At 41.0% G+C, this 27,582-nt stretch overlaps 1 protein-coding gene across 1 annotated transcript in view; it reads left to right on the forward strand.

The window, feature by feature from the left end:
• The window catches only part of P2RX1 (purinergic receptor P2X 1), a 46,211-nt gene extending 37,613 nt beyond the window's left edge, over positions 1 to 8,598 (forward strand). Inside the window, exons 10-13 of the mRNA XM_060693168.2 lie at positions 60 to 125; positions 4,918 to 5,019; positions 6,311 to 6,371; positions 6,692 to 8,598. Of these exons, the coding sequence (XP_060549151.2) occupies positions 60 to 125; positions 4,918 to 5,019; positions 6,311 to 6,367 (225 nt within the window). The 3' untranslated portion in view covers positions 6,368 to 6,371; positions 6,692 to 8,598. The remainder of the gene's footprint in view (positions 1 to 59; positions 126 to 4,917; positions 5,020 to 6,310; positions 6,372 to 6,691) is intronic.
• The last annotated feature ends 18,984 nt before the right edge of the window (positions 8,599 to 27,582 follow it).

The raw sequence follows: 27,582 nt of genomic DNA on the forward strand, positions 1-27,582 counted from the left end.
TGTATTCACATCTTCTTTCCCCAACATCTTTGAACTTTCTTTTTCCTCTGTTTATCCAGGCAGGAAAATTTGATATTATTCCAACAATGACTACTATAGGTTCTGGGATTGGTATCTTTGGAGTGGTAAGTGCTTGTATTTTGTCTATTTCTATGTTTTGCTGAGAGCTTAAGATTTTACTAACAGTTCATAAGATCCCTAAAACCTTGCAAATCTCACAGAAGTCCCATCAGAAACTTTAGCATGCAGCATTCTGGATAGTTATGTATTACATGCCTAAGTTTGCCCATGTAACATTGCTACTATGGAAACTGCATTGCCTGCAAATTAACCCTATGGGGTTTTAAAGAGACTAGCACAGCTTTAAAGCCTAGGTGTCTCCAAAATGGCCTGCTCTAAGTAGAATAGAATAGAATAGAATAGAATAGAATAGAATAGAATAGAATAGAATAGAATAGAATAGAATAGAATAGAATAGAATAGAATAGAATAGAATAACAGAGTTGGAAGGGACTTTGGAGGTCTTCTAGTCCAACCCCCTGCCCAGGCAGGAAACCCTACACCACTTCAGACAAATAGTTATCCAACATCTTCTTAAAAACTTCCAGTGTTGGAGCATTCACAACTTCTGGAGGCAAATTGTTCCACTGATTAATTGTTCCAACTGTCAGGAAATTTCTCCTTAGTTCTAAGTAGAATCTGCCCATCTGGTATGAAATGCCATATTATGGGTCCTACTGTCAAAGGGAGCCCTTTTAGTGAGGGTCTCTGCTTTCTGGATATAGACTGCCCTTCTCTAATAAGTTTGGAAGATCCTTCAAAATCTGGTCTTTGGAGGGTATTTATTTATTTATTTATTTATTTATTTATTTATTTATTTATTTATTTATTTATTATTTATTTATTTATTTATTTAAATTTTTATACCACCCTTCTCCCGAAGGACTCAGGGCGGTGTACAGCCATACTAAAACAACATATACCCATAAAATTTAAAAACAGTTTAAAATATATTAAAAATTTGGCCCTTATATTAAAAGCTACAAAGACCCAATTAAAATTCATTTTCTAAGCCAGCCCAGCCTGTTGAAACAATAGAGTCTTAAGGGCACCGTGAAAGATACGTAGGTCGGGGATCATGCGAATCTCCAGGGGCAATTCATTCTAGAATTTTGAAGATAGTATCACCTGAACCTGGCGTGTTGTAACGATTGTAAATACATGCTGGTTACCAAGCACCTGAATTTTGATCATGGTGATGGTGCAACAGTCATAAATGATAGGCCAGGTCACAAGTCATTTTTTTCATTGCCATTGTAACTTCAAACAGTTGCTAAATGAACTTTTGTAAGTCGAGAACTACCTGTAGTTTGGCTGCTCCTGTCTAACGTGAATTCTGTTCCAGCTTCCAGTGAAAGATCCTAAGATCTAAGAGTCTGTAGAGATTCTCTGTCATCCAGGTCATGGTTGTCCCAAAGATGCATTTTCAGGAGGCAACTGGACTTTCTTGCTTTTTTTCTCTTTTTCAAAAGAAAAAAACCAAGTCTAGTTGACTCCTAAAAAAGCACCTTTGGAACAACTATGACCTGGATGACAGAGAATCTCTACAGACTTTTAGCCATACAATTTGGGATGAACACCCTTTGAATGGTGTGGGAGCAGGAATGGATTTCCAGAGAAAAAAAAATTGCAGACTACAGGAACCAGGAGCACTTCTCAGGTGACCCTGAAGACACAGATAAACCTCCAAGTAGCCTCAATGACTCTCTAAAAGGACGCAAATGACCAGCTGTCTGCAAGGAATATAAATCCTTCCAGGGGTGAAATGCTCCCGGTTCAGACCGGATTGCCCGATCCGGTAGCGATGGAGGTGGGTGGTTTGGAGAACTGATAGCAAAAATCCCTGGCCCCCCCCCCACACCCATGCCCAGCTGAGCTGCACAATCATCAGAGGGGTTTTTTTTACTTTTAAAAGCATTTTTTCTACAACCTCTTTGGCCGAAAAAATGCTTTTAAAAGTAAAAAAAAAAAAAAAGCCTCTGATGATCGTGTGGCTCAGCTGGGATCGTCAAAGGCTTTTAAAAGAAAAAAACCCTTTTTTTCTTTTAAATGCCTCTGACGATCCAAGCTGAGTTGCCTGATCGGCAGAGGCTTTTTAAAAAACTCAGCTAGGATCGTTAGAGGCATTTAAAAGAAAAAAACCTTATTTTTCTTTTAAATGCCTCTGGCGATCCCAGCTGAGTTTTTTAAAAAGCCTCTGTCGTTCAGGCAACTCAGCTGGGATCGTCAGAGCCTTTTGAAAGCATTTTTTAACAACCTCTTCGCCGAAGAGGTTGTAGAAAAAATGGTTTTAAAAATTAAAAAAAAAAAGATTGGCCACGCCCACCCAGTCACATTACCCCACCACCACCAAGCCACGCCCACAGAACCGGTAGTAACAAATTTTAGATTTCACCACTGAATCCTTCCATTTCCCACTGTCCTGTCAGAGCTGAAGAAGCTTCTTGGATGAGAAGTGAAAGGTGTTCAAAAGAAAAAAAAACCAAGAAAGTCCAGTTGCCTCTTGAAAAAGCACCTTTGGGAAGTTTCTGTAAGTATGTTCACCTGACTAGGTGGCTCAGTGGCTAAGACACTGAGCTTGTCATCAACAGTTTGGCGGTTCGAATCCCTAGTACAGGTCTCCTGCGTGAGCAGGGGGTTGGACTAGATGACCTCCAAAGGCCCTTCCAACTCTCTTACTGTTAAAGTTTCACATGATCATTTCACCATCACTCCCCCTTCACTAGCTTTATCCTTCAAATATTGACATGTTATTCAGGGGCTTTTAATATCAGAGAACTTGTATCACAGCTATATTTTGTGCTTTATGGTTGCACAAAATTCTAAAAACGTGGAATTCTAAAAACATGAAAGAAGGAATAGGAGAGAAACCCACACTGATTTTTTTTTTTGTACCAACACGCACAGTGGTCACCTACACATTGCCAAAATAAAGCATTACATCAGCAGAAGGAGACACAGCATGAAATGTACTCGATTAACTGAAATATTGAAATACAAATTTAAGAAACATTACTGTAATTTACAAAGGAGGAAGCATCATGGAGAAAACAGACTGAAAGGACTATAACTACAGTATTCTGTCTGCTGCCTAGATACCGATTGTGAATGTGCAAGTTGAGGACAAGCAATGTTTATTAAAAAAGTTATATTCTCCAGTAGAAATCGTTTTATTTGTGAGCTTTCTGCCTTTATGGTGGAGGAAAGAGAAAGAAGAGATCAGGTTAGGCAGCCAAAAAAGCCAATGCAATCCTAAATTGCATTAACAGAGGGATACAATTAAGATCAAGTGAGGTACTAATACCAGTCTATAAAGCCTTAGTAAGACCACACCTAGAATACTGTATCCAGTTTGCTCACCACACTATAAAAAAGATGTTGAGACTCTAGAAAGAGTGCAGAGAAGAGCAACCAGGATGATTAGGGGACTGGAGGCTAAAACAGATGAAGAACAGTTACAGAAACTGGGCATGGTTAGTCTAGTAAAGAGGACCAGGGGAGACATGATAGCAGTCTTCCAATATTTGAGGGGCTGCCACAGAGAGGAGGGGGTCAACCTGTTTTCCAAAGCACCTGAAGGCCAGACAAGGAATAATGGATAGAAACTGATGAAGGAGAGATTCAACCTAGAAATAAGGAGGAATTTTCTAACAACGAGAACAATCAACCCATGGAACAGCTTGCCTTCAGACGTTGTGGGGGCTTCATCACTGGAGGCTTTCAAGAAGAGACAGGACTGCCATCTGTCAGAAATGGTGTAGGGTCTCCTGCTTGGCCAAGAGGATGGGGAGTTGGACTAGATGATCTACAAGGTTCCTTCCAACTTTGTTAATCTGTTAAATCTGTTAAGATTGAGAAGTAGACTTTAAGAATATCATGCTTGCAATTGAGGGGAACTGACCAAAAAGGGAAAAACCAGGCATCTTTTCATTGTTTTTTGTGTTCCTAATTTCCTAGTGGTCAGTGGTCTAAAAGGGACCAAGAGTCAGTGTTTCTACAATTTAGATTCAACAGGATGTATACTGGCACAGTTGTCAACAAGTCAAGGTTCTTATTGAAGGTTTCAAAATGTGATAAATAAACTTGTAGTCACACCACATTTCCAAGAGACAGGAAAAAAATGAGTAATGTCAGGGCAGTAGTTTAAAAGATTATTTCTTCTCTAAATTATCGTGGATGCCCATCTCACTTGTATAAAAAAGCAAGGATGATACCTGCCAGCCAACTAGCCATTAGAGATGTCTATGAGAATGATAGAAAATAGTGTCCATTCCTATCTCACCATATCTTTTAGAGTTAATCCACATTTTTTTACTACTGGTTCTGTGGGCGTGGCTTGGTGGGCGTGGTATGGCTTGGTGGGCATGGCTTGGTGGGCGTGGCAGGGGAAGGATACTGCAAAATTTCCATTCCCACCCCACTTCAGGGGAAGAATACTGCAAATTCCCCATTCCCTCCCCACTCCTGGGGGAAGGATATTGCAAAATCTCCATTTCCACCAGTGGTGGGTTGCCCCCGGTTCGGACTGGTTCTATAGAACCGATAGTAAAACCGGAGGAAGGCTCCCTCCACCCATCCCGACATCATCAAAACGCTTCTGCGCATGCGCAGAAGAGAGAGAGAGCATGTGAGCGAAGAGAGAGAGCGCGCACGGCCCCATTGCGAACCAGTAGTAAGGTAAGTAGAATTCACCCCTGATTCCCACCCCACTCTGGGGCCAGTAAGAGGTGGTATTAGCCGGTTCTCTGAACTGCTTAAAATTTCCGCTACCAGTTCTCCAGAACCTGCTGAGTTAGACTATTTCAATATGTTAACTATATTGGTTTTCAGGTTTCCAATATGCTTTCTTTCTGGTAGGCCTCTGTACTTTGTGATCTGCTTTTGTTAAATTTCCTATCTAATCGGGACTACTATAAGCAGAAGAAGTTCAAGTATGTGGAGCGGAATTATGTCAATTCTGTGAGTAGACATCAATCTTATACAGCTATGCACTGAAATATTGTCTTTTCCTTTTTGAGAAGGATCCCAAGTACATTTTAAAATGGAAATCAGAACTGAGAAGATTCTCCTGTCCAGTGACATCCTTTCTCATATTCTGGATTTGTTCTGCCTAATCAGATTGACCATTGAATCCTCATGGGAAGGAACTGTTATAGAAACTGTCTTTTGTGGGATAATATGTTTACCGAGTGCCAGTAATTTTTATGATTCTGGTATATTTCCGTACATTCTTCTGCCCTGCCTTTCTGGTTTTAACTTTTAGATTTGATTCCCTATTAATATCCAAATCCTGGGTCTTTGACTCCTTGTAGAAAACTCGATAGTAAACACCATTTATCTCTCCGGAAATATAATTTCAAGAATTCTGCCCAAACATTTTGTCCATGGCAAGGTAGAGATTTACTCCTATCAGATAGGACTAATCGAGTATAGATACTCCTCGACTTATGACCATAATTGAGCCCAAAATTTTGATTGCTAAGCGAGACAGTTCAGTGAGTTTTGCCCCATTTTATGACTTTTCTTGCCACAGTTGCTAAGTGAATCACTGCAATTAAGTAACACAATTGTTAAGTGAATCTGGCTTCCCCATTGACTTTGCTTGTCAGAAGATCGTAAAAGGGGATTGTACGACCTCGGAACACTTCAACCATCATAAGTATGAGTCAGTTGCCAAGCCTCTGAATTTGGATCACATGAACGTGGGGATGCTGCAACGGTCATAAGTGTGAAAAATGGTCATAAGTCACTTTTTTCAGTGCTGTTGTAACTTTGAACAGTCACTAAATGAATGATTGTAAGTTGAGGACTACCTGTATACCAGAAGGCAGAATAAAAGACCAATCAAAGCACAGAGAAGTCAGCAGAGTGCAGGGAGACTATGATGCTAAATACAAGGGCTAATTAGAAGAATAAACTTTATTGAACTCATAGCTGTCCCAGATTCAGTGGCGAGCTATAAGATTTAACCATGTAGAGTATAAGATAGTCTCCCATCTAGACATCAATCAGATCCAGATCGGCTTAGCTTCCAACCAATTGGGATATTTGGATAAAAGGATATTCTGTGGGATGGAATCTTTGCATCCAGAAGACAAATATTCCTGTGTTATGCACCTTTCATTCAGACCTAAATCCTGAAAACATTTTAGCCTTTTGCATCAGTCATATAATGTTAGATAAAGAAATATGCCTCTCATTTTTTTGAATAACATTTATATCTTTTAATCTTTTAAAACAATATTCTTAGGAAAAAGAAGACTTTGACATGAGCAACTCACAAGGGAAGAAAAAGAGTTCTCTATGAGATTGTAAGTGAAAATGAAAAGTAATGTTCATAGGAGAAATAATCTAATCCCCTTCATGCTATTTAAATAATTAAATGTATCTTCCCTCCTCTGCCTTCCAAACCTCAGAAATGACTTAGCTTCTCTGATATACAGAAAGCAGAATCTAATAAAAGATCGAACATCAAATCATTTCCATCAAATTCCATGGCCTGGCTTTATCCATTCCTAGTAAAAGCCAAGATGTTCCCATTGATTTCCCCATACAATTTTATCCAAATAGCAAGTTTTTACAGGGTGGTTTTTTTGAATTTAAAAATTATATGTCTGATTGTTTGTTTCAGGTGTCAGAGTTCCAGCCTTGTATCATCTTCCTTTCTTTCTGATTTGTGGCAAAGGTGGGATTTGAGCCACCTTGTTCCCTTACACCCTGAGATCCTGTTTTAAAGAATCGTTCAATGCTTTCAGCACCGGAACACTGGACCCACACAAGGAATGTGGATTTAAAATCACTCAGTCTGGAACACTTCACACTTCAGTTATGTTTTGACCACAAGGTGGAAGGTGTTGCAATTGTGTCAGTTTGTAGGATTTCAAGGGTGCAGGAAACAGAAGCTGTATATAATGGGTTTGCTATCTTGTAGATCGAAACGAATTATAATGCCAGGTTTTTATCAGGTATTTGTGAGCTGCTTCACACCTGCCAGGGGCTACTAAGCTGCTGTAGTTACTTGAAACTAGGCAGCCCTGTGGAAGGGCTGTGTGGACTTTCTTAGATGAAAATGCTACCAGTAGTACAATCTTTCCCACTCAGCTTCCTTTCAAATTCACTGTGACTACACTTCTCAGAATTCCCCAGGGAGCTACAATAGAAGAATCTTGCCACATGGCCATTTCTACATACTTTGGCTGGCAGGATCCATCTACTTGATAAGATAGAAAAATGTGGGTTAGACAGCATCACCACCGGATGGCTTCATAACTGACTGACCAACCGTACTCAATATGTAGTCCTCAATGGAACTGCATCTACATGGAGGGAGGTATGCAGTGGAGTACCCCAAGGCTCTGTTTTAGGCCCAGTACTCTTCAACATCTTCATCAATGACTTGGACGAGGGGATAGATGGGGAACTCATCAAATTTGCAGACGACACCAAACTAGCAGGAATAGCCAGCACTCCAGAAGATAGGCTTCCGATACAGAAGGATCTTGACAGACTTGAACATGAATGAATGAACATTCATTCATTAACAAAATGAAATTCAATGGTGAAAAAAGTAAGGCTCTACATTTAGGCAAGAAAAACAAAATGCACAGGTACAGTATATGTGGTACCTCGCTCAATAGTAATAACTGTGAGAGGGATCTTGGAGTCCTAGTGGACAACCATTTAAACCAGTGTGCTGCAGCTGCTAAAAAAGCCAACACAGTTCTAGGCTGCATAAACAGAGGGATCGAATCAAGATCACATGAAGTGTTAATACCACTTTATAATGCCTTGGTAAGGCCACACTTGGAATATTGCATTCAGTTTTGGTCACCACGATGTAAAAAAGATGTTGAGACTCTAGAAAGAGTGGAGAGAAGAGCAACAAAGATGATTAGGGGACTGGAGGCTAAAACATATAAAGAACAGTTTCAGGAACTGGGTATGTCTAGTTTGATGAAAAGAAGGACTAGGGGTGACATGATAGCAGTGTTCCAATATCTCAGGGGCTGCCACAAAGAAGAGGGATTCTATTCTCCAAAGCACCTGAGGGCAGGACAAGAAGCAATGAGTGGAAACTAATCAAGGAGAGAAGAAGAAATTTCCTGACAGTGAGAACAATTAATCAGTGGAACAACTTGCCTCTAGAAGTTGTAAATGCTCCAACACTGGAAATTTTAAAGAAGAGATTGCATAACCATTTGTCTGAAATGGTATAGGGTTTCCTGCCTAAGCAGGGGGTTGGACTAGAAGACCTCCAAAGTCCCTTCTAACTCTGTTATTCTAAATTCTAAAAGATAACTTGTGAGCTTAATGGCACAACTGAAGGCCTGTATTATGCGCGCACACATGTATACACTCTTTTTCTACACACACGACTTCCCCTCCCTCCATTCTTTTCAATCAGTGGCATCCACTCCTGTTCATATTCCATGAATCAGGAAAATAGAGCTGAAGAGATTTATTTTGAAAGAAATATTGTATTTTGCTGAAAATAGAGGAAATGAGAGAAAGAGACCAATAAAACTAGTTTTGATACTACCTCAACTTGTTTTGCTCGGTGATTTGTGATTATGTACATATTGTCTCAAACTTCTCCAAGCTTCTCTCTCTCTTTCTCTCTCTCTCTTTCTCCCCTCCCTCTCTCTCCTTCCCTCCCTCCCTCTCTCTTTCTCCCTCCCTCTCTCTTTCTCTCCCTCCCTCCCCCCCCTCTCTCTCCAATATATCTGGAAATAATGAGGACAAAAATGAAAATATAGATAGATCTGGATCTAGATCTGAAAAAAACTGCACATAACATATAATATAAGGATTTCCTTCTGATTTCAACAAATTTTCAGAGCAATACAGAGCTTTGGCAGAAATAGCAACAGGTTAGGCAAAGACCCAATGTAGTTGGCTCTCTATGCTGTTGAATCAAAACAGCTTCAACATATTATTTATGTGTTTCTTATTCTTACATATTAGTATACCAATCAAGATCACTCTCAACAGTTTGCAATAGTATGTAAAGTCAAAACACCAGATGAATTTAAAATAATTAAAATAAACTATTAAAAGCCAGGTTTCATAAAGTGCATGTAATGACAGTGGTGAATGTCCTCAAGAAACAAGCCCAAGAAAAATGTAGGGGAACTTAATCAGTAAGTAGGATGATCCAGTAGGAAAGGCCACCTGCTCTCAAGCCATGTTTAGCTTTACCAGAACTTTGTCTTCCAACCAGAAATAATTTTAAGGTCATTTTCTTCTAGGAAGGGAAAAAGTTAAAGTAGCAACCAAAGCTGATAAAAAATACTTAGGCTTTTTTTGTTTGGTTGACAGAAAACTATAAGAAAAGTTTGTTTCCATTGCCAATTTTATCCTGCTTTCTTTCAAGTCACCCCCAGCCACTTGGCTTGCCTCCAAAGCAACGTTGGTTGGATGCAGCTTCAGGCTCCCTTGGATAAGGCAGAAAAAACGGGGAAAATATTTCAATAGCCATACAGCTAAGGACAATTTAAACCAGTCATCTCAAGGCCTGGGGCTAAACTGAAGACAATGTCCTGGGGATACAGCAGAAAAATAATCTGGCCAAGAAGTGAAAATAAGCGAAGGCCTTTTACTCTACCAAACAGCATCTTCAAATCCAGCAGAAACCAAAAAATGCTTGAGACTATGAAAGTATTCAGAATAGGGAAGCCAACTCCTTGCCTGGAATTGGGGCCCAACACAAGGACTATTTTCATCTTGTCATTCATTCATTTATTCATTCATTCATTCATTCATTCATTCATTCATTCATTCATGTATACACATATACATATAGAATGGATCCCACTTGATAAAAAGCATCCATGAAAGAGACCTAAAACAAGATGAATTGATGACATCAGCAAGTATTGCGGGCCCAATTGGCAAAAGAAAGCTCAGGGCCATTTAGGCTGGAAACGTGCAGAAGAGGCCTTCGTCCTGCAGTGGATAGATAATGGCTAAAATGATGGTGATGATGATGATGATACACACACGAATCACCAGATGGAAATACTCATTGTGACGTATAACATAACATCCAAGAAGTACAAGAAAAAAAGAGGGAAAAAACTATAATAATGAAATAGAATGACTTCCAACCTTTTCTTCAACAAATAATTACAATCTTATAAACTTCCCTCCCTCTTGAATGTTATGCAAATCTCTTCAGGCCCATACTTAATTCACTTTTTTAAATCTTCAAACCCATAAATCATCATATAAGGATTTCCATCTTTTCAAAACTGGGCTTTATTTTATTAAACCTGATCTAGCCCATTCCCAACAGAAGGAAGACACTTGAAGGAACAACATTACAACCTTGAAAAGTTTCAGGTTTGAGTGTCATCAGCATACTGATAGAACATAGCTCCAAATCTCCTCATAAAGTTTTCTAGCAGTTTCATGGAAATATTGAAAAGCTATGAAAACACATCAGAGCTCTGAAGACACTAGATACCAATTCCCATGCCTCCAGGCCTCCTATTTCCAAATCTCTCAGTAGATATATAATATCAAAACCCACTAAAGGCTAACTGAATTGCATGCATTTATTTATAACAATTCTTCCCATACAGTCCCAAAGATGTATGGGACTTGTATAATCATATACAAGTTGTATACAATTATACAAGTTGTATACTTGTATAATATGTATGGGATGTATAATTTCATGGTTAGAGGCTACCATGAAATTAAAAGATGCTTGCTCCTTGGGAGGAAAGCTGTGGCAAACCTAGATAGCATATTAAAAAGCAGAGACATCACCTTGCTGACAAATGTTTGTATAGTCAAAGCTACAGTATGGGTTTCCCAGTAGTAATGTATGGCTGTGAGAGTGGACCATAAGGAAGGCTGAGCACCGAAGAATTGATGCTTTCAAAGTGTTGGGGAAGACTTTTGAGAGTCCCTTGGACTGCAAGTTGATCAAATCAGTCAATCCTAAAGGAAATCAACCCTGACTGTTCTTTGGAAGGACAGATACTGAAGCTGAAGTTCAGATATTTTGGGCATCAAATGAGAAAGGAGGACTCATTGGAAAAGACCCTGATGTTGGGTAAGATTGAAGGCAAAAGGAGAATGGGATGGCAGAAGATGAGATGGTTAGAAAGTGTCATCGACACAGCAGCATGAGTTTGGGCAAACTCCAGGAGACAATGGAGAAAGGGCCTGGTGTGCTATGGTCCATGGGATCACAAAGAGTAGGACATGACTTAACAGCTGAATAATTTTGTTATTATCAAGCAGTCCCAAAATCTGGCACTATCCAGATCTTTGATTGCAATTTCCATCATCCTCAAGCAGCTTTGATTGGTTCTGTGCCATCAAGTAATTATAAACTCCTAGTGACCACATATATAGATTTTCTCCATTAACAACATATCATGAACGTGTTTTTTCCCCCCAAGTATCCTAAAGGTGTACTCATCAACACCATAAATGAATCCCTTCACCTTGTTGCTGGCCATCCTCTTCTTCTCTTTCTTTCCACCTTTTCCAGCATGAGAACCTTTTCATGAGATCAAGCAGCATAGACAAGCTGAATGACTATTCCAGATTAGGAATGTGTGAGACTCTAATTTCAGTTCCCTCAGTCAACCATGAAGTTTTGCTGGGTGACCTTCAGCTGTCAAATCTTAGGATAATATATCTTGCAGGGTTGTTCTGAAGAAAGAATGCAAGAGAAATCCAAGCAATATTTCTTTCCTGAAACTCTGTGACCAGTGACTTACATGGATTTTTTTTTTGTTTTGTTTATTCTATCAGGAGTCTCCAGTTTTATCTCTTCAGTTTCTAAGCAATTTGATAATCCCTTAATTAAGCCTGTGGAGAATAATTAGCACAGAATTAGACATGGCCAGCAGGGGGAATAAGAGCTCTTGCTAAAGGTTGCTGAAGATTCATAAAAAGTTTTTTTATATATATGAACTGCCGTTCATTTAGAAAAAAATGATTAAAAAAAGATTTCTGAAGACTTTGGCATCTCAATAATATGCTGTACATATTATGAGCATTCCTTTTCTTTCTGATGACTAAATATGAGTTATCAGTGCACACAAGGGAGCAATCAGCAAGCACGGATTCCATTCCAAGGTAAACTACTTTTTCAGGGATTGGAAGGAAGATCCCCATCCAAAATCAATAAATCAGTAAGGACCAAATATGCTTAGTGGCCATAAAATGCTAAATGTTGGCTGACACCCACCCACCTCTGAAAAATGAGAAGGATGGGGAATTGGAATAGATGACCAAATAGTCTGGGTGAGATCCTAAACTATTTTGCAAATCCTGTTTTGTCCTTTTCATGTGCCATTTTACTGCTGGGATGAAATAAAAAAGTAAAGGTAAAGGTTCCCCTCGCACATATGTGCTAGTCGTTCCCGACTCTAGGGGGCGGTGCTCATCTCCATTTTAAAGCCAAAGAGCCAGCGCTGTCCGAAGACGTCTCCATGGTCATGTGGCTGGCATGATTAAACACCAAAGGCACCTGGAACGCTGTTACCTTCCCACCAAAGGTGGTCCCTATTTTTCTACTTGTATTTTTTACGTGCTTTCGAACTGCTAGGTTGGCAGAAGCTGGGACAAATAACGGGAGCTCAGCCCATTACGTGGCACTAGGGATTCGAACCGCTGAATTGTTGACCTTTCGATCGACAAGCTCAGAGTCTTAGCCACTGAGCCACCAAGTCCCTTCTTGGGATGAAATACATCAGCACAAAATAACAGCTTCAAGAAAATCTCAGTGCAGATAAACAAGAACTTGGGGTGGTGCGGTGGTCAGAATGCAGTATTGCAGGCTAACTCTGCTGACTGCCAGCAATTTGATCCTGACCGGCTCATGGTTGACTCAGTCTTCCATCCTTCTGAGGTCGGTAAAATGAGGACCCAAATTGTTTGGGACAATATGCTGACTCTGTAAACCACTTAGAGAGGGCTGTAAAGCACTGTGCTACTGTGTCTAAATGCTACTGCTATTGCTATACTATCAAATGCAAGCTGGGCTTCATGTATGAATCTGTAATATGAGAGGCGTGCAAAGCCAAGGAGTTGAAGGAACTTAGAAGCACTAAAGATGCAGGTGATTCGTGCACTAACTAATTTTAGGAGGGCTTCTAAGCTCAGTGTTGCTCCAACTGTGAGATGGTTGGCATATAAAATTAATAAATAAACAAATACATATTCAAATATTGGCGCCTAATTGCCTCAAGAGTCCTGAGTGCAAATGTGGAGGTAATTTCCAACCCGCCCACACTCTCTAATAATGCTGAATGTGTTGGCAACCTTTCTGAATCAAAACACAATATGCTGAGTTTTAAAACAAATTCCAGGTACAATTCTGCCCATAAGGTTTTTGTTGGTGACTTTAGATCGTATCTAGGAAGCACTGCTAAAGCTTCCAAGGCTTCATCTGGGATACACACCAGATTTTATTAAGAGAGGAAGGATACACAAAACACTCAGCTGCTGTGACAACGCAAGTTTGACACCCCTGGCGTAGAGATTCTCAGTCATCCAGGTCATGGTTGTCCCAAAGGTGCTTTTTCAGGAGGCCACTGGAGTTTCTTGTTTTTTCTTTGAAGATGTTTCGCTTCTCATCCAAGAAGCTTCTTCAGCTTTGACAGGACAGTGGGGAGTGGAAAGATTTATATTCCTTGCAGACAGCTGATAATTTGCATCTTTTAGAAGGTCATTGAAGCAGTTGGAGGTCCTCAGGAACATCTGAGTAGTGCTCCTGGTTCAGTTCCTGTAGTCAGTTTTTCCAGAGTAAAAAAATGGCAGACTACAGAGAGATGGGAGGCATATACATTTAATAAATAAAACAAATAAATAAAATGTGCAATTGCCCTTGCTATGGATGCTCCCTGTTTGATCAAAGGCCAGATCTTTGCTCTCAGATGACAAGCCAAAGAGTACTCTGTATCTTGTATTCCTATTTTATCTGCTTTCCTACTTTGCATGCTTTCTTCTTTTAGAGAGCTTTAGAGGCTCTCCCTGATTCACATTCTCCATCCAGATGGAATCTTGTCGCTTTCCAGATATGCCGTCAGCCAGAAATGAAATGAAAGGGAGCTCCACGGTGAGTCACAGGCTGGAGGAGACAAGCTGGGAGGGATATGGAAAAAATGAATGAAGCATGTGTGAGAAAGACAAGAGCAGCTGGGGCTGTGTTCCATTTATGCCGGGGGGGGGGGGAATTGAGCAGGGGGAGTTACAAATAAAGCTGAGATTTTTGGGGAGACATCTTGCAAATGCTTAATCATGCCCTATTTACTAAAAACAACCTTGATTATATGCAGGGAAAGCTAAGAAGGTTACAGTGGGTGGAGAAATGCTTGTAATACAATAGGACACCGGGCCCACTAGTTTAGGTGGTTTTGCAAAATACGTAAAAGGGAGAGGTCAGAAAATGAATAGGGGATGAATCCACTTATTTTGCACAATTGTGAGAGCAATTCTCCACATATAGAAGCAAGTTTGTCTCTGAATCCCAATTGCTAGTGGAGAAACAATAGGGGGAAACTCTTGCTTTTAAGAGACAGGGAACTTCTAGCTGAGACAGGTAGTCCTCGACTTATGACCACAACTGAGCCCAAAATTTATGTTGCTAAGTGAGACATTTGTTAAATGAGTTTCGCACCATTTTACAACCTTTCTTGTCATAGTCATTGAGTGAATCATTGCAGTTAGGTTGGTAACTCCTCTCCCCCGAAAACTTGTACATTCCTAATTAACTGACCACTGCTGCCCATACTTTTTCCTTTTTATTAGTCTAAGTGCTATTGCTATTCGTTCATAAAATAAAATGCAAACCTACAAAAGCAAATAATAGGAAAAATAGGGGAAGGGAAAGGGAAAGGGAAAGGGAAAGGGAAGGGAAAAGTGTAGAAAAGAAGGGAAAAAGAAGGAAAAGGCGTTGACTTCTGTTTTCCTTCTGTGCAGAATAAGATAGTAACATCAAACTTCAACTTTTTACTTTCACGTAATAGTATAAAACTAGCCATTTCTATAACAGATCTATCAAATCAGTAAAACCCAAATTCAAAGTTTCATTTTTTTTCTCACTTCAGGCACAAAGTCCAGAAGCAGTTTCCAAGTAGAAACAAAAGCAATTGTGTTTTTTTTTTTAATCAAAGCAATCAATTTAGCCATCTCTGCTAACTCCATCAACTTTTGCAGCCATTCATCCATTGTGGGAATTGAAACCCATACATTTTCCTGAAATGTTCATGCAACGCAATTCTCTTACTGAATAAACCTAATATTGTGTAGATGACCAGGCTGAGCCCAAGGGAAGGGTCAAGCACATCATCAGTTTCAAGTCCTCTGGGGGTGCAGATAACTAACAATCTGAATTGGTCTCTCTACATATCATCCTTAGTGAAGGGTGTAAATCAGCATCTGCATTTCCTGCGTCGGATGAGGAGAGCACATCTTTCTCCTGTGCTGGCCATTTTTTACAGAAGCACGATTGAGAACAAACTGCATCACTTTTTGGTTTGGTTGCAGCAGTGCCTCAGACAGAAAGTCCATACAGAGAGTGGTAAGGATAGCCGAGAAGATTATAGGAAGCTTGCTTCCTGTTATTCAGGATGCTGCTTATAAGCGCTATGTGCTTAGAGTTCAAAGCATTGTTAGAGACCCCATACACCCACTTTACGGTCTGTTTCTGTTGCTCCCCTCTGGGAGGAGGTTTCGAAGTATTTCTAGCAGGACTACCAGATTATGTAACAGCTTTGTCCTCTATGCCATCTGCCTGGTAAACTTGCAAGAGTCATTTTTTTCGTCATGTACATGTATACATCCAAACCTGGGATGGGTTTCACTTATCTTTGCTACCGGATCGCTCGTGTACGTGCCACTTCTATACATGCACAGGAGCTTCTGCGCATGTGCAAATCATATTTGATAATGTCCGGGTGGGTGGGCGGAACCTCCTGCTGCCGCTATCAGTTCACCCGAACCGGGGCGAACCGGTAGCAACCCACCACTGATCCAAACTAGACTGTGTTGTTTTTCTGTGTCATATAATATACACGAGTATATGCATAATTTTGTATTTATTTATTTTGTTGTGTTTATGTAGTGTATATTGGAGGTGGAGACCCTTTGAGTGCTGTATGCAATGAAATTTCATTTTAATGTATGTCAATTAGTGTACATTCAAGTGACAATAAAGTTATTCTAAGTCCAAGTCTTGAATTCTGTTGACTCTTATCTACTGCCAATTTGCTTTGACTGTTAGTAGTTCATTCTCATGTAGAGAATGACACTCATGTAGAGTGTTAACACTCTACATGAGTTAACACTCATGTAGAGTGTTAACATGCAATAAACCTATATTCATTCGAACCGCCTTGACTCCTGATTTCCTGTGCTTGACAATTTTGGAACTGCACAATTCACTGGCTCGAAAACACACTGAGCCATTAAAACTTTGTTGAGCAAATATAGCCCTTCTGTTTGTAACTAATCTGATTAAGCACATGTTCTGGGAATGGGAACACCTGCAGAGCACATACAAAGACTAATGTGGTTCATATAGTCTGATAAGTGGTAACAGAATTTATTCAATTTTGGATTTGGCATATTGGTGAATTCAACCACTGTGGGTTGGACCCCTTGATTCATGGTAGCCTTGCCCTACTTGGTACTTTCTAGATGCCGCTGGGGCTGTTGCAGTTTAAATCCGGAAGGTATCAGATTGGAGGAGGCCGATTCATTGCTTAGTATATTGTACGAGCCCAGTTAACTGTGTTTTATTCGATAAAGTCTGATTAAACTAACCATAGGTTAGCAAGATGTATGACCAATTAGATTACATCTTGTTTCTGCAGGAGCTCATTAGACCTCTACAGGGAATTCCCATGTAAAGCAAGATATTTTATTTATTTATTTATTTATTTATTTATTTATTTATTTATTTATTTATTTATTTAATTTGTATACAGCTCTTCTCATTTCGGATTCAGGGCGGTGAACAGCCAAAATAAAAACATTTGTACACAAAAGTTAAAATAATTATTAAAACTAATTAAATGAAATTTGGCCCATAATTTAAAACATATCAATTAAAATCAATATCAACATTAAAACCAACATGGAATCAGGCCAGCCCAGCTAGCTGAAAAAAGTAAGTTTTTAGGGCCCGACGAAAAGTCCGGAGGTCTGAGATCACTCGTATCTCTGGAGGTAGATTGTTCCAGAGGGTAGGTGCCACCAGAGAGAAGGCTCTCCCCCTGGGGGTCGCCAGCCGACATTGTCTGGCTGACAGCACCCTGAGGAGGCCCTCTCTGTGGGAGCGAACCGGCCGGTGGGAGGCTATTGGTGGCAGAAGGCGGTCCCGTAAGTACCATGGCCCTAAGCCATGGAGCGCTTTAAAGGTGGTCACCAACACCTTAAAGCACACCCGGAAGTCCACTGGAAGCCAATGCAGCTCGCACAGGAGAGGTGTCACGTGGGAGCGCCCCGTCGCTCCCATAATCCCCCGCGCGGCCGCATTTTGCACCAGTTGGAGCCTCTGGGTACACCCCAAAGAGAGCCCCATGTAGAGAGTGTTACAATAATCCAGACGAGAAGTGACGAGTGCTTGAGTGACCGTGCGTAAGGAGTCCCGATCTAGAAAGGGGCGCAACTGGCGTATCAGGCGAACCTGATAGAAAGCCCCCCTGGCCACGGCCGTCGTATGCTCTTCCAAAGACAGCCGTGCATCCAGGAGGACGCCCAAGTTGCGAGCCCTTTCCGTGGGGGCCAATGATTCACCCCCAATAACCAGAGATGGCACCAGCTGGCTATACCGGGACACCGGCAGCCACAGCCACTTGGTCTTGGAAGGGTTGAGTCGAAGCCTGTTTCTCCCCATCCAGACCCGCACGGCTTCCAGGCACTGGGACATCACTTCCAAGGCATCGTTGGGATGGTCTGGGGTGGAGATGTACAGCTGAGTGTCATCAGCGTACTGATGGAACTCCACCCCAAAAACACAGATGATCTCACCCAACGGCTTCACATAAATGTTGAACAGAAGGGGCGAGAGGACCGACCCTTGTGGCACCCCACAAACAAGGTGCCTCGGGGTCGACTGCTGCCCCCCTGTCAACACAGATTCCGACCGGTTGGAGAGATAGGAGAACCACCGCAAAACGGTGCCCCCCACCCCTAATCCCTCCAACCAGCGTAACATGATACCATGGTCGATGGTATCAAAAGCCACTGAGAGGTCTAACAGGACCAGGATGTGGTCAACATCCTGGATGAGGACAACAATTCCTGTTTCTGGTATTGTTCAAAAATAGATCACACAATTAATCTATTTTTTGTTTTGTTTTCACCATTAATCTGTTTATTAATTAATGTGGTTGCTTCTTTTTGCTTACTTGGGAATGTTCTAAGGGAGAAAGAGAGATCCTTTAAAGAAGGGGTCTCCAACCTTGGCAACTTTAAGCCTGGATGACTTCATCTCCCAGAATTCCCAAAGCAAAGCTGGCTGGGGAATTTCTGGGAGTTGAAGTCCTCCAAGCTTAAAGTTGCCAAGGTTGGAGACCCCTGCTTTAAAGGATCTTGAAGAAAGTTTATTTGGCTACCAAGCGGCCCCAAAACATAGGGAAACAAGGCTTAGAAGGAGAAGTGAGAAGCAAAACCAGAGAAAAAAAAAAAGAAAATGTCATGGATATTAGTGCCTAGGTTGGTTGATGATATGCAGTGTTTGGTTTCTGAAAGGTGCAACATGAAATGAAAGCTTTTAGAAATGAGTTGGAAGATGACTCCTACAATTCCACGCATGACCTGACTTACTTTAAACAAAAAGACAGAGAAATGAAGTGTTAAAAAAAATGCAAGGCAACAAAAACCGTCGAAAGAAGTATTTATGGCTCCTTTTTGCTTTTGCTAGGGAAAAAAACCCAACTCCCGAGGGATCTGCTGAATGCAGCTACCAATCACAGTTACATTAAACCAGATAGTGTGGCTTTAACAGCTCCCTCCTTCTTGTTGGTAGTGATGCCTTAATTGTGCCATGATGAACCTAATTACAAATGCCAGTTTCCTCCAGCAGAAGTTCTTGGGTGTTTCATTGCTTTTTTTATTTTTTATTTTACAGGAACTATAAGAGTACTGTAACACAAAATCCAGGGTAGGTGTTTAGTTTAGTTTAGTTTAGTTTATTTGATTTATATTCCGCCCTACTCCCGAAGGACTCAGGGCACAAGATAAAAACACATAAATACAAAATTTAAAACTGAATAAAACTGAATTAAACAATTTGGCCAAAGACAGATTTAAAACATCCCAATAAATTAAGAACGAATTAAAATTTGCGTTTTAAAAAGGGAAAAAGGGAAAAAATTAGGGGAAAAAATATCGAGGTGTCACCTTTGCCTCTCTTAGTGATTTGCAATTTATTTATTTCATTCAATTTAGCTGCAGTCTGAACTCCAAAGTTACTCCGGGCAGCTGACAATACAATAAGCAATACAAGCATGATACAGAACATTAACAAGATAAGAATCCAGACACTTGATACAAAAAAGACCACACCTAGAATACTGCATCCGGTTTTGGTTACCCCACTATAAAAAAGATGCTGAGACCTGTCCCTACGCCATGGAGGGCTGCACCTCGAAACATGGATTAACCAGATTCATAGCCTGTAGGGCTTTATACAGTATCATCTCCTTCACTATCAGTATAACAAGGACTAACAATCTGATCATTATTTTACACACTAGGGCCTTGTCAAAAAAATGTAAAAACTCAACATGGTTCTACTCTTGCAAGGCTTTGCAATCTTATCTCAGATTCCACCTATTCTTGGTGTCCTTGCTGAAATCCCTTGCAATCTCCTAAAAGATCCTAAAATATCTGCTCTGGTAGTACAGCAGCAGACTAAAGCACTGTTATTAACATCAGCTGCCTGCAATTACTGCAAGTTCGAATCTCACCAGGCTCAAGGTTGACTCAGCCTTCCATCCTTTCTAAGGTAGGTAAAATAAGGACCCAGATTGTGGGGGCAATAAGCTGACTTTGTATAAAAATATACAAAAGTATGAAGGCTATTGCTTAACTCATTGTAAGCCGCCCTGTCTCCGGAGAAGGGCAGCATATAAATCAAATTAAAAAAAAATATTAAAAGGGGCAAGATTTGACAATCCCTCTCAACTTCTCAGCAGCTTATTTTCTTAATAAATAAATAAATAAATAAACAAACCAAAATGTTTAATTCTGCTTTTCTGTAGACATACCCAGCTGTGGGTATGTTGCAATCTATTGTGTTGCAGCACCCAAGTTGCTGTGGAACACAAACCCCAGAAAGCTACTGTGGATTTTTCTGCTGGTGCTTTTTCTGCTGGTGAGCCAGCTTGGAATCACAATGCAGGCAAGAAATTCCTTCATAATCAGATTTTTTTTCTCTGTATCGTTGTGGATGATGTGAATTTAAGTCTAATAAATGACAAGGTGTGAGAAGTTAAGAGAACACAGATCAAGGAAGGGCAATTCACTACCACGCATCATTTTAGAACAGTCGCGAGAAAAATAATTGCAGTTGACAAATTCAGCAAGTGGTATGTAGAAGAAAAAATGTATAGCCTTGACCTAAGGGGGAAAAAATTATGAACATGCCAGCGCTTCTTGCTGTAAGATGTGGGAGGAAATACACCATTTGTTCCTCTTGCCTCCACTCTCTAAGGATAGGAAGGAATGTAATTAATTTTTCAGACCATCTTTCCTTAATATAGCACACTGAAGTGGTGATGGATTAAAGCTCCCATCATCCCCAGCCAGCATGACCATTGTGTGTGGGGGGGGGAGGGGGTTACATTACAACACTGTGGGAGAAATACCAGATTGAGGAAAGCTGTTTCAGACTATATATCCTTAATAATGCTGCAATGTGATATAAAAATTCAATGTGTAAAACAGCCCTCACCAGCCTGATACTGTTTTGGAACGTTGTTTGCTTGTTTGCTTACATTTTGAAATCATTTTGATCGGTGTTTCTCAAACTTGGCAACTTCTGCTTTAACAAAGCAGAATTAATTTGAGGAAACAAAACAACCACTTCACAAACACTGGCACAACACAGGAGAACAAACCTATCAGGACAAGACTCAGCAGTCTATCTGCATCTGAAATACAAAGGTCACCATTTTTAAAACAGCTAAGTTCACATTCGGGACAGAGAGGACCACTGGTTTGGAAGATGGGTCAAAGAGGCCATCTACATTAAAATTGAGTAGCCCTCTCTCAACAGAGTGAGAGTCTACAACACAGTCCTTTCAGTAATCCCAAGAAGATTCCACACCCATTTTGCACTCTGATTCAGGTGACCCTGAGGTTACAGATAAACCTTCTCAATGACCATGACCAGATGACTGCAAAGAATATAAATCCTTCTATTTCCCACCCTTCAGTCAGAACAGAAGAAGCTTCTTGGATGAGAAGTGAAACGTTTTCAAGGGGAAAACCCCAAGAAATTCTAGTTGCATTTTAAAAAGTACCTTTGGGACAATCATGACCTGGATGATTGACGATCTCCATAAACATCTCTTCTCCTCCTTCCCTAAGATCATTCACACATTCCGTTACATCATCTGTGTGATGACAAGGGTCAATTAACCCATCTAAAAGATCCTCAAGTTTAACCCTCTCCAGTGTGCAGGAAAAAAATGTTTGTAACACATACTAAAATTCAGTTATGATGTAGAACAGCTACAGTAGTGGCCAAAATAGTGGAAACCTTTTGGGAAAAGTGTATTTTCTAAAACTAGCTAATAACACCATTTTTGGGGGGAGTAGTACCATAAAATTATATATCAATGGAAAGATAATTTAATCAAGAATGTAATGCAATAACGTTTATGAAGGATTTGCTATTAAAATAGCAGTTACAATATAAAGAAGAAAAGTGAAACACGTAGAAAAAACGAGATGTACAAAAATGATCACCATAGAAAAAATGAGATATACAAAAATTATCACGTCAGTTAATACTTAGTTGGGTAACCTTTAGCGTGAATTACTGCCTTACAACGTTTTCCCAGGGAGTGAACCAAGTCTTTTAGTTCCGCAGCTGTAATAATGTGAAACCAAGATTGAATGATTGCTTCTATTAACTGGGTTTTATTGCTGGGTTGCTTCTGACTAACAAGTTTCTTTAGTTGGCTCCATAGATTTTCAATTGGGTTAAGGTCTGGGCTATTCCCAGGCCATTCCAGCAGTGGAATATGATTATCTTGAAACTCCCCCCCCCCAAAAAAAGTGGTGTTATTAGGCATCAAACCTCAAAAATACACTTTTCCCAAAAGGTTTCCACAATCTTGGCCACTACTGTCTATAGGATTCATATAATGATATAACCAGAAAGTTTAGACTATGAAACTGTACATATCTCTGTTTTTAAATAAGTGCGAGTAAACCCTGATAAATAGATAGATAGACAGATAGATAGATAGATAGATAGACAGACAGACAGACAGACAGACAGACAGACACAGGCAGGCAGGCAGGCAGGCAGGCAGACAGACGGACAAAATTCAGGTGCTTAGCTATTGACTCATATTTATGACTGTTGCAGTGTTCTGGGGTCATGTTTTCTTTTCTGAACTTGTGACAAGCAAAGTCAATGGGGAAGCCAGATTAATTTAACAACTGTGTTACTACTTTAACCACTGCAGTGATTCACTTAACAACTGCAGCAAGTAAGGTCTTAATGGGGCAAAATTTACTTCACAAGTATCTCACTTAGCAACAGAAATTTTGGGCTCAATTGTGGCATAAGTCGAGGACTACCTGTAATATCTTCTCTCTTCTGTCAATCCTATCCCGCAGCAGCTTTTACAGATGCAAAATCCATCAGGTTTTATCCTTCAATAATAAATTTAGGGGACATGGTGGCTCAGTGGCTAAGACACTGAGCTTGTTGATCGAAAGGTCGGCAGTTCAGTGCTTCGAATCCCTAGTACCTTGTAATGGAGTGAGCTCCCGTTACTTGTCCCAGCTACTGCCAACCTAGTAGTTCGAAAGCACATAAAAATGCAAGTAGAAAAAACAGGGAGTGAGCTCCCGTTACTTGTCCCAGCTACTGCCAACCTAGCAGTTCGAAAGCACATAAAAATGCAAGTAGAAAAACAGGGACCACCTTTGGTGGGAAGGTAACAGCGTTCCATGCGCCTTTGGCGTTTAGTCATGCCGGCCACATGACCACGGAGATGTCTTCGGACAGCGCTGGCTCTTCAGCTTAGAAACGGAGATGAGCACCACCCCGTAGAGTCGGGAACGACTAGCACATATGTGAGAGGGAACCTTTACCTTTACTAAATTCATGAGATAATGTCAGCAATGACTGAAACCAAGGTGAATTCCATGATGATGGTAGCTTTCTGATAATTCAAGAATGGCTAGAGAATATCCTAACTAGTTGTGTGGAAAGGATATTGCCCAGAACTTGCAAATAAAAATGCATAAACATAAATATAAAAATAACTCCCTTCACACTACAGCTCTTTACAGAAAATCTAAGACTGTGTTTACAAAACATGCATATTTATTCATAGTTACCATGGTTTATCAAATTAACCTAATTTAAACAACCGCGTGGGCTGGGGCAAAATGTATGCAGTGCAGTGAGGTAGTATGTTAAGCAAGGGTGGTGAGTTTTGCTATATTTAGTTTGTAGGCTTGACACAACCTGCTAAGTCACAAGCAAGAAAACTACATTGTGTCTTAGCATGTAATGAAAACACGGCCTGTGTGCAGCAGAAAAGAGGAAGGTGTACACCTTCATTCCTGTAGAAGCTTGACTTGATCACTCAATTATTCCGCTTTAAGTTGTTTATTTAAACATAGGTGGAATGTAATAAAGGTGGAATGTAAATAAATGCATGCATAGATACATAAAGATAGATAGATAGATAGATAGATAGATGGATGGATGGATGGATGGATAGGATAGGATAGGATAGAATAGAATAGAATAGAATTCTTTATTGGCCAAGTGTGATTGGACACACAAGGAATTTGTCTTTGGTGCATATGCTCTCAGTGTACATAAAAGGAAAAAAAGAAAAAAAATACATTTTATTTTATTTTATTTTATTTTATATTGGATTTCTATACCACCCTTCTCCCTGAGGACTCAGGGCGGTGTACAGCCAGATTAAAAAACATGCAGAACAAATATTAAAAACAATTAAAAGATATATAAATTTGGCCCAATTAAAACTCATTTACCAATTAAAAACGTTTAAAACATTTAAAAACAGTTAAAAATTTCATCTTAAGCCAGCCCGGCTTGTTTAAATAAATGGGTTTTAAGGGCGCGACGGAAGGCACTGAGGTCTTGGATTCTCCTTATCTCTGGGGGGAGCTGATTCCAGAGGGTAGGTGCCCCCACAGAGAAGGCTCTCCCCCTGGGGGTCACCAACCTACATTGTCTGGCTGATGGCACCCCGAGGAGGCCCTCTCTGTGGGAGCGCACGGGTCGATGGGAGGTCGTTGGTAGCAGCAGGCGGTCTCGAAGATAGTTAGGCCCTATGCCATGGAGCGCTTTAAAGGTGATAACCAACACCTTGAAGCGCACCCGGAAGACAACTGGGAGCCAGTGCAGCTCGCGCAGGAGCGGTGTTACATGGGAGCGCCATGCTGCTCCTGTCACTACCCGCGCTGCTGCGTTCTGGACCAGCTGGAGCCTCCGGGTGCTCCTCAAGGGGAGCCCCATGTAGAGAGCGTTGCAATAGTCAAGGCGAGAGGTGACGAGGGCGTGAGTGACTGTGCACAGGGAATCCCGATCAAGAAAGGGCCGCAACTGGCGAATCAGGCGAACCTGACAAAAGGTCCCCCTGGTTACAGCCGTCAGATGTTCCTCCAAGGACAGCTGCATATCCAGGAGGACTCCCAGATTGCGAGCCCTCTCTGTGGGGGCCAATGACTCGCCCCCAATAGTCAGTGATGGAGTCAACTGACTATATCGGGATGCCGGGAGCCACAGCCACTCAGTCTTGGAAGGGTTGAGCTTGAGCCTGTTCCTCCCCATCCAGACCCGTACAGCCTCCAGGCACTGGGACATCACTTCAAGGGCATCGTTGGGGTGGCCTGGGGTGGAGATGTACAGCTGGGTGTCATCAGCGTACTGGTGGTATCTCACCCCAAAGCCACGGATGATCTCACCCAGCGGCTTCACATAAATGTTGAACAGAAGGGGCGAGAGGACCGATCCCTGCGGCACTCCACAAATGAGAGGCCTCGAGGTCGACCTCTGCCCCCCTGCCAACACAAACTGCGACCGGTCGGAGAGAAAGGAGGAGAACCACCGCAACACGGTGCCTCCCACCCCCAACTCTTCCAGCCGGTGCAGCATGATACCATGGTCGATGGTATCAAAAGCCGCTGAGAGGTCTAACAGGACCAGAACAGAGGAACAACCCCTGTCCCGAGCCCTCCAGAGATCATCCACCAACGCGACCAATGCCGTTTCTGTGCTGTGCCCAGACCTGAAACCCGACTGGAACGGATCTAGATAAGATGTTTCCTCCAGGAATTGCGGAAACTGTCGTGCGACCACACTCTCAACAACCTTCGCCATAAAGCGAAGGTTGGAGACAGGACGATAGTTGGCCAATATTGCCGGATCCAGGGACGGCTTCTTGAGGAGAGGCCTCACCACCGCCTCTTTCAAGGCGGTGGGGAAGTAACCCTCACTCAACGAAGCATTGATAACACCCTGGAGCCAGCCTCGTGTAACCTCCCGGGAAGCCAGTACCAACCAGGAGGGACACGGGTCCAGTAAACATGTGGCCGCACTAAGTCTCCCCAAAATCCTGTCCACATCATCAGGAGTCACAGCATCAAACTCCTCCCAGATAACATTAATCAAGAATAAAAAGATACAACACCTAGTGATAGTCCTAGGTTACTAATAAGCAATCAAATCATACTAGGAAACAAACAGAACAGTATAAATTGTAAAAATATAAGCAACATGGTTATAGTCATAAGTGGGAGGAGATGGGTAATAGGAAGGAAGAGAAGAATAATAGTAATACAGTCTTAGTAAATAGTCTGACAGTGTTGAGGGAATTGTTTGTTGGGCAGAGTGATGGCATTCGGGAAAAAACTGTCCTTGTGTCTAGTTGTTCTGGTGTGCTGTGCCCTATAGTGTTGTTTTGAGGGTAGAAGTTGAAGCAATTTATGTCCAGGGTGTGAGTGGTCTGTAGATATTTTCTCAGCCCTCTTTTTGACTCGTGCAGTATACAGGTCCTCAATGGAAGGCAGGTTGGTAGCCATTATTTTTTCTGCAGTTCTAATTATCCTCTGAAGTCTGGGTCTGTCTTGTTTGGTTGCAGAGCCAAACCAGATAGTTAAAGAGATGCAGATGACAGACTCAATAATTCCTCTGTAGAACTGAATCAGCAGCTCTTTGGGCAGTTTGAGCTTTCTGAGTTGGCGCAGAAAGAACTTTCTTTGTTGTGCTTTTTTGATGACGTTTTTGATGTTAGGTGTCTTGAGATATGATAGAACCTAAAAACTTGTAGGTCTCTACTGTGTTGTCTAGTATTGTAAGAGGTGGTAATATAGGAGGGTTTCTCCTAAAATCTACCACCATTTCTACGGTTTTGAGTGTGTTTAGTTCAAGATTGTTCCAGTTGCACCACAAGGCTAGTTGTTCAACCTCCCGTCTGTATGCAGATAGATAGATAGATAGATAGATAGATAGATAGATAGATAGATAATAGATAGAGATGATCAGTGGTTCTCAACCTTCTTAATGCTGCGACCCTTTAATACAGTTCTTCATGTTGTGGTGACCCCCAACCATAAAATTATTCCTAAAACCATTGAAAATATGTGTTTTCCGATGGTCTTAGGTGACTAATAGATAGATACAGTATTTAGGTAGGTAGATAGATAGATGATAGATAGAGATGATAGATGATAGATATTTAGGTAGGTAGGTAGGTAGGTAGATAGAAATATAGATATTTAGATAGAGATGATAGATAGAGATGATAAATGATACAGATGATATAGATGATAGAGAAGATAGAGATGATTGATTGATAGATAGAAATATAGATAGCTATTTAGATATAGATGATAGATATAGATGATAGATGATAGAGATGATAGATAGAGAAGATATAGATGATAGAGAAGATATAGATGATAGATAGATAGAGAAGATATAGATGATAGATAGATAGATATGGAAGATATAGATGAGAGAGAGAGAGAGAGAGATGGAAGATATAGATGATAGACAGACAGACAGACAAGACAGATAGATTATAGGGAAGTGAGAGTGAAAGAGATTGTAGGGAATAACAAAATCAAATCAAGAAATACACCCCGGACTAATCAAACGGGCGCTTTCACACAACGTGAAAATCACCCACGTGGAACGCCCGTAGAAATCTAACCAAGGTTAACTGTAACCAAAGTGAGCTCAGCCCAAAAGGGAAAAAGAGTCGTGATATTTTGGAGGGGGGGAGGGGAGGGTTCCCTCATTTTACCCCCCCCCCCCCA

The sequence above is a fragment of the Pantherophis guttatus genome, chromosome 1 (assembly GCF_059756535.1).
Source record: "Pantherophis guttatus breed Tessera chromosome 1, ASM5975653v1, whole genome shotgun sequence".
NCBI classification, from domain to species: domain Eukaryota; kingdom Metazoa; phylum Chordata; class Lepidosauria; order Squamata; family Colubridae; genus Pantherophis; species Pantherophis guttatus.